Source organism: Aethalodelphis obliquidens, unplaced genomic scaffold (assembly GCF_003676395.1).
Source record: "Aethalodelphis obliquidens isolate GAN/ISIS:26980383/991018 unplaced genomic scaffold, ASM367639v1 scaffold62, whole genome shotgun sequence".
NCBI lineage: Eukaryota > Metazoa > Chordata > Mammalia > Artiodactyla > Delphinidae > Aethalodelphis > Aethalodelphis obliquidens.
The window spans coordinates 2,277,891-2,292,143 of NW_020838006.1; the positions used below are offsets into that span (position 1 = coordinate 2,277,891).

Sequence of the window (14,253 nt, forward strand, 5' to 3'; positions counted from 1 at the left end):
CCTTTAATAGATGTAAATATTGACCACATTTTGGTGTATATCAATTTTCCTATCTTTTATTTACTTTCTATCCTGCAATTATATGTGCTCAGAACTCTATGCTAACTTTACCTGCCTGAACTGTTTCTCTATTTTTGTCTCTTTAACACTTAAAGAGTAATTGTCACTGGTTATATTTTAAAATATCTTCTCATAATAATATTTACTTTTATATATTATTGTTGCACTTACACAATGAATTCTCATATATTCTATTTTACATATGTAGCACAGATTAAATTTGTATTGGTTATCTGAGAATTAGAACTCTTTGGTCTTTCTTTGGTATAATATAAATTTTCTCTAAATAGACCCCTTCTTCAAGTCAAAATTCTGGACAGAAATTTTAAAGCTAGCAACTTCAGGAATTCTACGTATAGGAAAGAAATAGTTTATTTGCAAAACTATAAGGAAGTGTAATTCTAGGCTGCTTTCCTGTCCATGTCTTATAAACTTGAACAAGTTGATTACCCATTATCTGCCATAGTGTTGGGTTCTGTATGATGTTGGTTATAAGCAGAAGGGGTGCTGTGATACATATGTGTTTTATGTTACATACGTAACTTAATATGTAAAGCTGGCTTATTAAAATGTTTAACTCCACACACTGTTCATTAGACCCATTTACTGAATTACAGAATCCTTATAAAATTACAGATATTATGATTTCAAGGAGGCAGCTTTTATCACTACTGCAATAGTTATTACTATAGTTAGTACTATACTTTTTGCTTTGGCGATAGATGTTGTCATAGTTTAGCTTCTTACATTTGGTTGTCTCTGTTTTGATTCTGCTCAAGATGTGATCAGATTCATGGAGTTAATGGTCTGCCCTTAAAGAGTTTAAGTGGGTCTCGAGTGTTTGTACATCAAGGGGTGATGACATAAAAATATTTTCTTTTCAAGGAGTTCTCTGTTGGCTAATGAGAGGCAGGTTTTCTTTGAGTCCATCATTCTTCAAGGGATTCTATATTTCCTGTACTGTTACATCATTAGATCATGGAGATTCACTAAATCTGTCTGCACATTCTGCCCTCGCACCCTCTCAGGGTGCCCTCTAGTCCTAGAAGCTGAGACAAAACCACCAAGAAATTGTTATTCTGTCTTCCCAGGATATTCTAGCTCCTTCTTTGTATGCATATAAACCCTTTCCTTTGTTTATGTCTTCTAGGATGTTGGGCATTTCATCTGTGGTCACATCTGTTTGTGATGCAGTGGGACCCTGGCGTTGGCTGGTACCATTTATGAAAGCTGATGGCTAAGTTTTCAGAAATTCTGTCAGCCAATTGTTGAACTGTTAGTAGGTTAAAAATCAGCCAAATAAAATTGCGTATATGACAAAAATCAGCAAACCTATATATACATCAGGGCTTTTTCGGTTTTGTTTTTGTTTTTTTCCTTAGAGACCTGGAATACCAGCATAGTACTAATTCTGAGTTAGTTTTCTGTTTTGATCCTCACTCTGGCCCATTTGCCTTCTACGGAATAGAGCAAGAACTGTGGCTTCTTTTGGAGAAGCAAAGCAATGGTCACTCTTCAAAATGTCTTTTAGTGATTATCCTTTGGAAAAGGCTCGTATCTCTGTTTGCCAAGTAACACATAGGATTCTCCAAACCAAAGAAAACAAAACAAAATAAAATCATTCTCTGGAATATTGGAGATGTGTAGTAAGTACTTCGGAACGTAAATATGTATGACTATCCCATTTGTGTACAATCCTAGGGCACATATCATACTTGTTAGAAATGAAGGAGATAATTAAAGAGAAATAAGCAGTTTAAGCAATTGTTTACCCACAAAGTCTTCTTGTAGGGCAACAATTTTAAAAAAACCTAATTATATTTAGAGTTGGAAGCTATGAAATTGGTACAGTTTATTTTGTGTATATAAAATTCCTTGTAAGAGGGTAGACATTTAGTAGTTAGTGTGTTATTTAACCCGTAAGCGTTTTTCCACAGGAGATAAGATAGATCTTATTTTAATGAGCACTTTCACAATTTGTAGATATTTTCTCAAAATTTGTATATTCTGAAAATGACTTCCCTTGTGAAAGTTTATGTTTATTTTAAAAATTCTTTTGAGGGTCTTGTCATCAGTTTATCTGAAGGCAATTAGTATCAGTAGCTGAAATAGTACTAACTGAACCTAATTTCTCATTGAAGAATGACATTTCTTGGTTTCTAATGGAGAGAATTTCAGTTTGGCAAGCATCAGTGGATTGTTTACTTTGCATTGGAAGATTTTAAACCAGGCAAACCCAAGTTCACTAAACCATTCAAGAGACCAACCAGTACACGTCTTACTCAACAGATCATGATTGTTTATCATAACAATGAATATTGTAAAAATGCTCTAAGATTGATGTAATAATGGTAGCTATCCCCTATAGAAGGCTTACTGTGTTCCAGGTTTTATTCTCAGTACTTTCCACATAATTACTCATTTGAAATGTTTACAATCTTCTAAGGTAGTTATTATCCCATTTTCAGATGAGGAAGCTGAGGCAAAAGCAGTTAGGTAATTTGCCCAAGGTCATACAGACAATGAGTGGTACAGCAGGATTGAAACCTGGGTGGTGTGGCTTCAGGATCTAGGGTCTTAGTGGCTGTACAGTGACAATAACACTTCCTTCTTCATCTTGAGTCTTTGGAGAGTCTCCCAATTAAGGGCAAATACCCTTTTGTTGCCAGTCTCTGAAGCCTTAATCACTTATTTTAAAAGGACAAGAGTAATTTGGAGAAGGAAAAGCAGGACTGTCTTATTATTGGGGATAGTTCATTCTGTTGATTATGGAGGATATCCCTGTGCAAAATAAGTCTCCAATAATCATACAAAAAAGAACATGCATCAAAAATTGGATTTGGTTTCGGAAACTCTCTAAAGCACAAGGTGGATTGACTGAAAATATACTGGGAAAAGGAACGCTTATAGAGGTTTATGATCATGAGAAATAGAAGTTTGAATGTGTAAATATCTCATATGTTTCTTATTTTTAAATTATCATAAATTTGATAACAATATAAATGTGTAATATTCATTTTATTATCAGATCTTTTATTTTTCTTGAACCTGAGCACTAATCTATTCTTATAGTTACCATCTCGGCCCAAAATACCATAAATGTTGAAAATAGATTCATAGAAAATTATCCACAAGTGTTCCTTCCAGTTTTTATAATGAAGCAATTACTTCGTAGGTACTAATTGCTGTCACAATTAATTGATCTGTGCTCTTTGTCTTCTTGAGGAAATTATTGTGTTTTATAGTCTAAATTTCTTAGATTTAGGACTTTCAAAGTGTTGGTTCTGTTCCCATTTAACTTTGCTGCAACGATAAAATATGAATGAATTGGCTAATAAAATAGCACAATTATTTTATATCGTGGAATATGGGTTATTGTTTATGAATTTGCTGAATTGCCCCGGTAGTTCACTATATGAAAGCATTCTCGTTTTTCACCTTGGTCTAGTTTAAAGAGAAATAAGGTTGGTAGAATAGCAGACAACGTGGGGTCGGGGTGTTCTTTTTGGGGGATGTGCAGGTGAAGTAGATGATGTCGTATTGAAAATGCAAAGCTTCCTTCTCAGACATGAATCTCATCTGCCAAAAACAGAGACATTTATTCTGTACCAGTAGTTTACCTCAGTTGCTTTCTTTTCTTGGTATTTAGCAATTTTTGCAATACAGATGAAACTTTGATTATTAGTTAAACACAGATAAAATACATCTTGTCCTTCCCACAGATTATATTTGACTTCCTGTAAATCTCTTTTAATGATGACTACTCTGGGTCAGGGGAAGTATCAATTGAGAGAGAGATTTTAGACACCAAAATCTAGACCCACTCAGGAGGGAGAAAAAACTGAAATGTGGTCTCTACTGAAAGGAGATCAACTGCACTTAAAAATGTATGAGGAGCAGCAAAGACATTGCGACAATTATTCTGCTCAGTGCGTTGAGGTGCTATATATGCGTAGGGTATTGTAGGAGGCAGGGCCTTGGAATTGCCAGAATGATCTCCATCAACACGTGCAGTAGAACTTCCTGCCAAGATCACCATGTTCTGTGCCCGCCTGTTCGACACAGCATTTAGTAGCCAGTGGTCTTGAACATTGGAAATGTGGCTAGTATGACTGAGGGATTGAATTCTTTCTTTCACTTTATTTGAATTAATTATCTTGACATTTAAATAGCTACATGTGACTAGTGGCTACTGTCTTGGACTGCACATATCTAAGGTTAAATCTGGGATTAACTGGAATGAAGACCGCCCAGCTTCAGGTCCTGGACGTGCTGCAGGGTAGCTAAACAGCTTTGGAAAACCCTGTAACCTGCCCAAGCCTCAGTATTCCCAACTCCAAGATGGGCATAATAATAGGACCTACTTCTAAAAGTTCTGATATCATGAAATAAAGCAGTGAGTATAAAGCTCTTTGAACTGTGCCTGGCATAAAATATATGCTCAACAAACATTAGCCTATGCTATTCTTTTTCATTATTTTGTGACCTTTTGTAGATTTTAAGAATGTAGAAACTGAAAAAGAGATAGAAGTGAAATAGGTCTAAAGTAATAAACAAAAAAGTCCATGACATGGGATAGAATTTTAGGTTATACTGGAGGAATATGTGAGATGGACATATAGAGAAAGTAATTATAGGGTGACTATATATTCCAATTTGCTTTGGACGGTTTCAATTTATACCTTGTGTCCTGGTTTAATTATTAATATCTACTCTTTTGTTCTCAAAAGTATCCCTAAGGTACATTTTTAGAGTCACCCTGGAGGAAGACATAGGCATGCAGCCCAGTTATTCCAAGTGGAGGGAAAAAGATGCATGCACATGTGACTATAAAGGTGTGGGCTGGAGGGACATTATAAAGGTGGGATGGGAGCTTGGACAAGGAAAGTAGATGTTATTTTATGTGGTATTTATGCTGTTATTACATTGCTCCCAAGTCATCATAGATCTACTTTCAGAAAAACTAAATTCTGATTTAATTGGACAAAATGATTTGGTGTGTCAAAAAAGCCTTACATTATTTGATGTTCTGATTGGCCTTCTGTTATCGATAGCAATTTTTGTTACACAAAATCAAAGTTTGAAACAAAACTGCTTTCTTTTTATCACTGATTAGCTGCCTCATTCTATCTGTTTTCATGACTGAAAACTTTGAAAGTGTTTACTGAGTTGCAATAAAGTACCAGGTTGACATAACTTACGGTGGGTGTTCTTTAAGCTACATCTATTGGTCTCTATTCTATTTAGGCATATATTAGAAAGCTAGAGAGTTAATTGTTGGCAATATTGCTAATTGTGATTTTAGGGAAACAGTGTATTAAACTGTGAAACATAGAATATTGTAAAAAAAAATGAGGAAAACCTTCAAAATTAGAGATTATGGGGGGAGAACTAAACTAAAAATTTAAGTAAACATATAAGGTACAAGAATGTGACTCAACTGTAATTGTTTGGCTCTCCCCAAGTCCCTCCCTTACTCTGATGGCATTCTGAATCCAGGTGCTGACCACTGGCTCTCTTGGAAGTCTCCATCAATAGCTGATGGGGACCTGTTTTGGATTTTCACTCTTCTCCCAGTGATCCTAGCCCATCATGAAAGCAGACATTTGAGTTTATCTCTGAAGTATTCCCCAGACAGAACAGAGGTACCATACAGGGATTAGTTGCTCTCAGGATTTCTGGGGAATTCTAACAATTATCGTTATACTGTAGTGGACTTTGTAATCTCCACCTGGGGAGCCAGTCATGGCTCAATTTTTGCAGGAGGAACCAATCATTATCAATATAGGAATCATGAGCTGTTTAGGTTATTTGCAAAGTGTAGACTTGACTTTTTAAACTAAGTAAGCACCTCAAATTTCAAAGTCTGTCTGAATTTTGTTTATTTTTCCTTAAAAAGATCAAGAGTTGGCCACATTAAAAGAAGGGTTGGGGCAGAGACCAGATGTCATTGACATTTGGAGAATTGAGCAATCTTTATAAAAATTCATTCCATCATTTATAGTAGTCACTCTTCTCAAGCTTGTAAATTTATTAATGAAACTGGGTTATAGCTGCTTGAAATGAACAATAACTATTTTACTTGTGTTTCCAAGTACCATGAATTTTAAAATGTCATTTAATATTGAAACCTCTGAATGGAGTTCAGTGACTTCAGATTGAGCCTGTTTGTAAATAGCACAGAGCAATGTGTGATGATGCAACTGCTGGGGTTTTCAAATACTAATATTTAGTGCAAAAGTGAATCTCATCCTAACAGAATTTTAATCAAACCTCAGTAGTAGTAGTGATGTGTAAATACCTTGAAATTCATCATCTATTCCATCCACAGTGATGTTTGTTTCATCAGTGCTTAGTGCTTTTTGGTTCTTGATAAAAACGGCAAACCCCAGTTCTAATGACATAGTTTCATCTCAAGAATAGTGGCTGCCATACCTAAAAAAAAAAGATTGACTCTTGTAGCTCCCGCTTGAAGGTAAATTACTCCAACTGGGACTGAGAAATACGTGTTCATTTTAAGGATCTGCCTCATGATGATGATGCAAATGTTAAGAACAAAAAATAATTTGTTTAGTGTTGACTCTGTGCCAGGCACTGTGTTAAATATTTTATGTGCAATTTATAAAGTAAGGCCTCACAACTGACCTCTGAGGTAAGATCATCATAATCCGTCTTTTACTCATGACTAGTTAGCGGTGGTGTGGATTCTGAGAGGGCAATCTGGAGCTCTTACGCATCCTGTTACCATTGTTGACAGCAACGATTACGTAGACCAGTGGCCAGAATGTGCAAATGAATGCCTTTTGTGGGGAATTTTGTCCTTTAGTACTCATTTCCATATCTGAGCTCCAGATAGGCAAAGTGAAGTGGGGCAGGTTTTCGCCAAACTCTGTTATAAAAGGTATAACTGAAACGATTGTTTTCTACAGTCATAGTCTCCAGAATGGAGAGGCAATTGCCTAGCATAAAATTGCAAAGCCATCCTGTATGTGGTTCATGAAACTCTGGCTACAGTCACATGGCTTGCCTTAGATATTAATTTAGCCGCATTTCTTATTGCTTGCATGGACAATATTCTTCTTCACCCTCATTTGAGGCTGTTACAGACACGACAGTGATTGCCATGATTCCTGTCACATCCACAGCAGCATCTACCGAGCAAAGGATCGCATGCGTGCGTGCAGGCTAAATAATGTATGATGCAAGACAGGAATGTGGTCTGTATGCATTTTTGGAGAGTAAAAGAGTTGCCATGTCAGTCTCATGGGAGACTTTATCCAGGGCTTTACCCTTGAGTGGATAAAAGAGTACAAATTCTCTTGCACTGGAGATGAATAAAAACAAATTGGGGAGACCATCAGCAGAGCAGACTGCTGCATGATGGAGTCCAAGGCTACCCAAAACCACCAGACCAACTGCTTCAGGATCCTGCCAGCAACCAGACGCTGGGAAGAGAATTGAACTGCAGTTTGGCATCAAGGCCTTGTGATTCCCAGACAAGAGGAATTGCATGCAGAAAATATTTAAAATTCTCTTTGTAAAAGAGTTATGTTTTCAATCACAGGGAGACGTATGTTTCAGACCTAGTCTGCTGCAAAGGAAATGTGGCAGAGGGTTATTTACAAAGGGTGAAGGTACTGGGGTAAGAAGTTGAACTTTGGTTAGGTGAGGGGTGTTTCAATGAATAGTTTTAGGCCGTTGAGTTATTGTCATTATTCCACAATGGGGACTGTATTGGCCTTTCAAGGAGAGGGGATGGATCTCTATAAAGCAGTGGCTCCCAACCAGGGACGATGTCATAACCCCAGGGCCCATTTGACAATATCTGGGACATTTTGGGTTGTCACAGCTTGAGGGGAGCGTAGCACAACTGGCATCTAGTGGTAGAAGACAGGGGTACTGTTAAATATCCTACACAAGACAGCCCTCCACAACAAAGAACTATCCTGTCCAAAATGTCAGCAGGGCCAAGGAGGGGGTCCCTGGTTTAAAAGGACCTGGTTAATGTCTGTGCATAACAACACGGCCTTCAGACAGGTGTTCATCCAAGGTAGCCTGACATTGTATAAAAGACGATTTTTAATGATTTATTTTATTGATGTGTGAACATTTATTTGATGTACCAAATGCTTTCTGTTTAAAAAATGAACAGGAAAACAAACAAACAAAAACACAACTCACATCCCTCTCCAGTTTATCTCCAAAGTACCTAAGGGTTAAAAACACAAATGGGCCGCCCTCCAAACCACACATTTTCCAAGAATGTAGGAGGACCTGGTTGATTCACTTTTCAAACTTGAAAAATGAGGCATATTAACAAAGCACACTAAATGAATCAGCTGCTTAGGATAATCCACAAGCCACTTCATTTTTCTGTTATTAAATAACAAACCATGAATCTTGACAAATGAACCCCCTTGTTTGACATTATTTGAAAAACTCATAACACACTTGCTTCTGATGGTGGCTTCCCCTTTGAAATTAAATTTAAGATGGACTTCATTTAAATTCTGATAGAGGGAAAGGGCTTGTTAACCTTCCTTGTGACTGTATGCTGTTTATCATCTTCATTCTTTTCCTCCCCCTTTATACTCGGATGGGCCAGAGCTCCCGGCAGGGTGTCATCCTGCAGAGTTCATTGCAAGGAAGCCTTTTGTGTTTATTGGTGCCCATATCATGAAGAGGAGAGGTTATGTATTAAGTGTTGTGTGGGGCTGTGTGGCTTCTGGGGTCAGATTCCCTAGGTTCAAACTGGAGCTCCAGCTGCATGACCTTGAGAAAGTCATTTGCCCTTTCTGTGCCTCAGTTTTCTCATTTGTAAACCCAGAAGAAAATGATTTGCCTCATCGGGCTGTTGTGAAGATAACATATAACATGCTTAGCAAGCAGATGGCAAATGTTACCTCTAATTATTTGAATAGTTATTTTAAATATAGCATCTTCCAAAATGGATGCTAAGTCATTTTATTTAATTTCCTAAAGAGGACGCTGGCACGGATTGGCTGATTTTAGCAGCCCCGACATGTGGCTAAGAGGGCTTTAGCCCCCATGTAAGAATCCCTAACAGACCCTCCCAGCATTGCCACCATGAATAAACACCTAAGAAAAATCTGCATACTTGCCAAGCATATGCAGCTTCAAGACAAGCCCTCTATCCCCCTCCTCAATCCAGTACCATCTGAAGACCCTCTTCTGAAAGTCTGCTGTTCCTACTGGTTTTAACAAGCTGACACTGCAAATTCATGGCAATGCCCTGCCCTGGTACAGTTCAGCATTACAATGTTCTGTATCCCCAGACTCTTAAGTCCTCACCTTTCCTAAATAGGATTTATAAAGTGTGACTTTGATCAATATAGCAAAGCCAGTGTTATCTGAGGGAAATAATAGTTTTAACTAACATTTTAAAATGTCTTTCTTAGTACCTCAAAATGATTTAAACGTTAATCAATAATAAAATCGCAAATCCATCTAAAAACAAAGAATTGAGAAAGGAATCAGAGCCACTTTTAATCAGGTAAGTGGCTGTTGTGACCCACTGACCCCTAAAGGTTATCGTCGCTCCTTTTTTTTTAGAGATGCCATAGTTCAGTTATTTGTCTTTGGCAGCCAGAGTATGCAAAACTGCTTTTGCTTTTCACGTATTAATTCAAGCCTATGCATTTGTCAGACATTCTAGGAACCTTCTGCCAACGTTTTGTTGATTAAAGAATGTGTATTTTGAAAATGAGTAGAAAGGAAGGAATTTATAATTCTTAAAACAAAAGAATGATTTACACTGTAGAATGCTACCTGAATTGTTCAGTGTATCATCAACAGATAAATGAAAATATTAAGGATTAGCAAGAGTGTTGGCACTGACTCTTAAAACCTGTGAAGTGATTGGTTCAATAAGACTGAGAAAGTCTACATCTTTCAGTAGAATTTCTAGAACTCACAAACAAGAATAGGGCATAGAAAACCACTCTTCACTGTATGTATTTTTCAAAGGGCTTTTGAAATACATCCTTCTCTACAAGAATCTGGTGCTTCCACTACTATTTTTAAATTATATACCTCATTTCCATGCATACAAGTTCCCCATACTCATCCTAGCTCCTATTCGCTTTGACCATTTTGTTTTAATTTTTCCCACTGGGCCCTTTGGAGGGCACATTTATTGTTTTAGGCACCATGCAATTTACTAAATGGTGTTCGGTTAAGGAAATGCTTGCAAAGACCCCTGGGGCAAGAAAAGAATTAAGTCAACACAGATTGATCATCCTGTAGTTGGTATTTTCTTATTTGATCAGTCAAGGGCTCATTCGGTCTGAACTGGTCCATCTGATCTGTGACACAGAAAGCTAGGTGCATTTTTCTGGCTCCCTGGTGGTTTTAAAGGCTATGCAGTGGGAAAAACTGCTTTAAACAAAGCCTCATTTTAAAAGAAGCCTGAGTACAGAATGGAATTCAAAGAATTTGGAGAGAGGGGAGGTGAAAGTGGTAAGAAACAGCTTGAAAAAAGCCCTGGGAAATTTAAAAGAATAACGCACAGGAGGGAAGTCAAAGATAAATCCCATCTGTTCTGTTGTGAGATACACAAACCAGGACACCGCTTCGGCAAGGCCGTATTGAACACCCACTAAGTGCAGGACCTGTAAAGAGGTAGAGCTTAAGTGTTCTGGGGCATCGGAGGAGCGAAGTAGAATTCGTAGGTCAAGAAAGAATACTTTTTTAATCTCAGCCAAGAAACTTTATTCAGCTTTATGCAGATATGACATTCCAAAAGGCAATGAATACCTGTTATTTTATTCAAGTATTGAGAATGGAAGGTATTCTCCCGTGTAATTCATTTTCAAATTGTACGTTAAAAATGTTGGTCATAGATTAAGTAATACTGAATAAGTGGTTGAATGCAGCTAACACCAAGGTTTCTAGCATGGAGGCTGCAAGAATGACAGCAAGATGGAAAGCAATGGGTCTTTGTGATGGGTGGGTGGCTGTGTGGGGAGTGGGAGAGAAGAGACCAGAGGGAATGAGTTACATTTTCACATGTTGCATCCAAGAGGCCTTGTATTATAGCCAATTGGGAATATGGACTGGGGCAAATCTGAAATCCTGGATGGTATAAAATGGATTATTATAGCAAGAAACAAAACTGGACACAGCCTCCTGTCTTTATGAGCTAACTGCTGTGATCACTCAGTTTTTATCGTGTGGGATGTAGCTTGAGTATTTACGAAGCATCCACTTGCTATTGGATAAGTACTCACCTCCTACCCCTGATAAAACAGCTAATGAATCTTCAAGTTAGAACTCGGCCAAAGTGTCCCCCCTGGAATCATGATTGATGCATTCACTGTGTATTTACGTAACATTCTAGATTATAGTTGAGAAAACCTGGGATAGATTTAAAGACTAATATCACTTGCCAGACAGATATGAATCACAAATATTATCATCATTATTATTATTTCTTGGCCGTGCCACATGGTATGCAGGATCCTAGTTCCCCAACCAAGGATTGAACCCACGCCCCCTGCAGTGGAAGTGTGGAGTCTTAACCACTGGACCACCAGGGAATTCCCATTATCATCATTATTTCTTGTGTTTTTGTTATTGCTAACTCTTATTGTGCACTTACTATGTCCAGGAACCATTTTGTTTGTGTTAACTCATTGAGTTTTTGTAAAGACCCTATGATGTAGGGGAGTACTAATTTTATCCTCCTCATATTAATGAGAATGCTGCATCTCAGAGAGGTTCAGGCACCCCAGAGATCACACAGCCAACAATAAACACATCACGGACTCAAACCCAGACAGTCAGTGTAATTTTAGAACTTTTGAAGATATGCCTGTATGAAAAGGAAATAAAGGATAAAGTGTAATATACCTCCTAATTCTGGTGTGTATAATTATAAAGACCCTCACATTGCATACTCCAAGTCAGTGGGGGTCATCTTATCATTTACATTTTGTAATAACACAGTGTGACAGGTTAGACCAATGGTTCTTTACTGGGAGAGAGTTCCCCACCCTAGGGGACACTTGGCAGTGTGTGGACACATTTTTGGTCCCACAACTGGGGGACGGGTGCTACTAGAATCTGGTGGGTATAGGCCAAGGATGCTGCCACCAGCCTACAATGAACAGAACAGTCCCGGCGACAAAGAATTATCCTGTCCGGTATATCAGTAGCGCCTCAACTGAGACTTTCAATCAGAGTGATTCAAAGAGGAGAGAATAGTAGCTCAGTTTGCAAATAAAGGGCATTCACCATGAAGGAGCAGATTTGGGAATGTGAGAACGAGATAAGATGGAGTCATTCACTCATTGGTTCATTCATAGTATTGCTATTTATAGAGTGATCATGCTGGAGAGTAATGGTGAGGAAAGCAATATGAGGAAGTTTCTTTGGAGAAAAGGAGGGAAGATGGAGTAGAGGCAAGGCAAAGACGCTTGGCTGTCACAGGTGAGCTGGGCCAGAGCTTCGGTGCACCCAGGAGAGAACTGTGCTAGGTTGATCCAAATGCAGGGCCAGATGGGGGGAGAGCAAGTGATGTTCTCAGAAGTACCCCAGAGTAGGGACATGAACACGAGTGTGCATGCGTGGATTGGAGAGGCTGAGAAGCTTGCATTGCTTTCGAGTTGCTCTGCTGGCCTGGGAATAGGTTGCTGGCTTTGTTTTTCCAGTAACAGCCTTTTCTGTTTCCAGCAGTCCTATGCACCAGCTCCCCACCCCATGGCTCCTCCCAGCCCCAGCACAAACAGCAGCAGCAACCACAGCAGCAGCAACAGCAGCGGGGAACAGTTGAGTAAAACCAACCTGTACATTCGAGGCCTCCCACCAGGCACCACTGACCAGGACCTAATCAAGCTGTGCCAACCGTAAGTGCCCCCCGCCCTCTGCGCCATTTCCAACCTCATCCTTGCCCACGTGGGCTCGTCCATGTGGGGTTGGGTTTTGCACCCAATGTACCCAGTGAGGAAGACTCTTGCTCTAGAAACGGGGCTTAAATTTAAGATCTGAGTCCAGCTTATTTTGGGAATGGAGTTTGTTTGCCTTTTGCTTTGAAAGAGAAGGTTCTTGAACAGAGAGACATAGGGTTGCTGGCTGATGTGCATGTATTGACCAAGAAGATGAGGAGCAATCATGGAGTTGGGTCCTCACACCTTGTGGCTGGTGGGTTCTCATACCTTATGGTTGGTGGGTTCTCACACCTTGTGGTTGGTGGGTTCTCACACCTTGTGGTTGGTGGGTTCTCACACCTTGTGGTTGGTGGGTTCTCACACCTTGTGGTTGGTGGGTGCTCACACCTTGTGGTTGGTGGGTTCCCACACCCTGTGGCTGGTAGGTTCTCACACCTGTGGTTGGTTGGTGGAATCAATGATGAATCTCATGAAAGAAACTGTGCTCTTTTTTTGGAGAGGTATTAGTGATGGGGATGGCAAAAACTCAGAAGTGGTAGATTTCAGAATGGTCACCTGCTGTGTTGCAAAGCTCTTCTTGTCAGTCCTTGCTTGGTAAATGTAAGTTCAGCTGGGTCCAGGTAATTGGAAAATTAGAAGGCTAATCCTTTTGTTTCCTTGAAAACATCTATTTCCAAGTCCAGTGAAGCTATTCCCACCAAAGCCAAGAACCGCACTCACCTAGTTTTATATTTCCCAGGAAATATGGTAGTGACTAAATGCCCTTCCAAAATGTTTTCTTTCATCTACTATCTACCAACACTTATGTTATTAACTCTTATTTCTGTGCAAATCAATTAAACATATTTAAGTTTACCCTCCAAATTAAATGAATAGTGGATAACAAATTAAGAGCCATAGGCCTGGATTTTTAGATTGCTGTCTGATTATTTTCTGTTTTTTTGATACGCGGGCCTCTCACTGTTGTGGCCTCTCCCGTTGCGGAGCACAGGCTCCGGACGCACAGGCTCAGCGGCCATGGATCACGGGCCTAGCCCCTCCACGGCATGTGGGATTTTCCCGGACCGAGGCACGAACCCGTGTCCCCTGCATTGGCAGGCGGACTCTCAACCACTGCACCACCAGGGAAGCCCCTGTCTGATTATTTTCAAAGTAATATCAGTGCAGCTATTTGTCACTTGACTGTGCGTTAGCTGGGTATTTTTAAGTTGGGGGAAACTATTACTCAGTTTTTCTTTTGCTGTTTTGCAATGCTTTTATAAGAAGGTTGAGAGGATATTTATTT

At 39.2% G+C, this 14,253-nt stretch overlaps 1 protein-coding gene across 11 annotated transcripts in view; it reads left to right on the forward strand.

Annotated features, from left to right (window-relative positions):
* Positions 1–14,253, forward strand: part of RBMS3 (RNA binding motif single stranded interacting protein 3) — a 715,251-nt gene that overhangs the window by 147,738 nt on the left and 553,260 nt on the right. For 7 of the 11 annotated variants that reach the window (XM_027088163.1, XM_027088168.1, XM_027088170.1 and 4 more), the window contains exon 2: positions 12,754–12,926. In XM_027088163.1, the coding sequence (XP_026943964.1) occupies positions 12,754–12,926 (173 nt within the window). The remainder of the gene's footprint in view (positions 1–12,753; positions 12,927–14,253) is intronic. The other 4 variants (XM_027088164.1, XM_027088169.1, XM_027088174.1 and 1 more) reach the window with 1 other exon arrangement.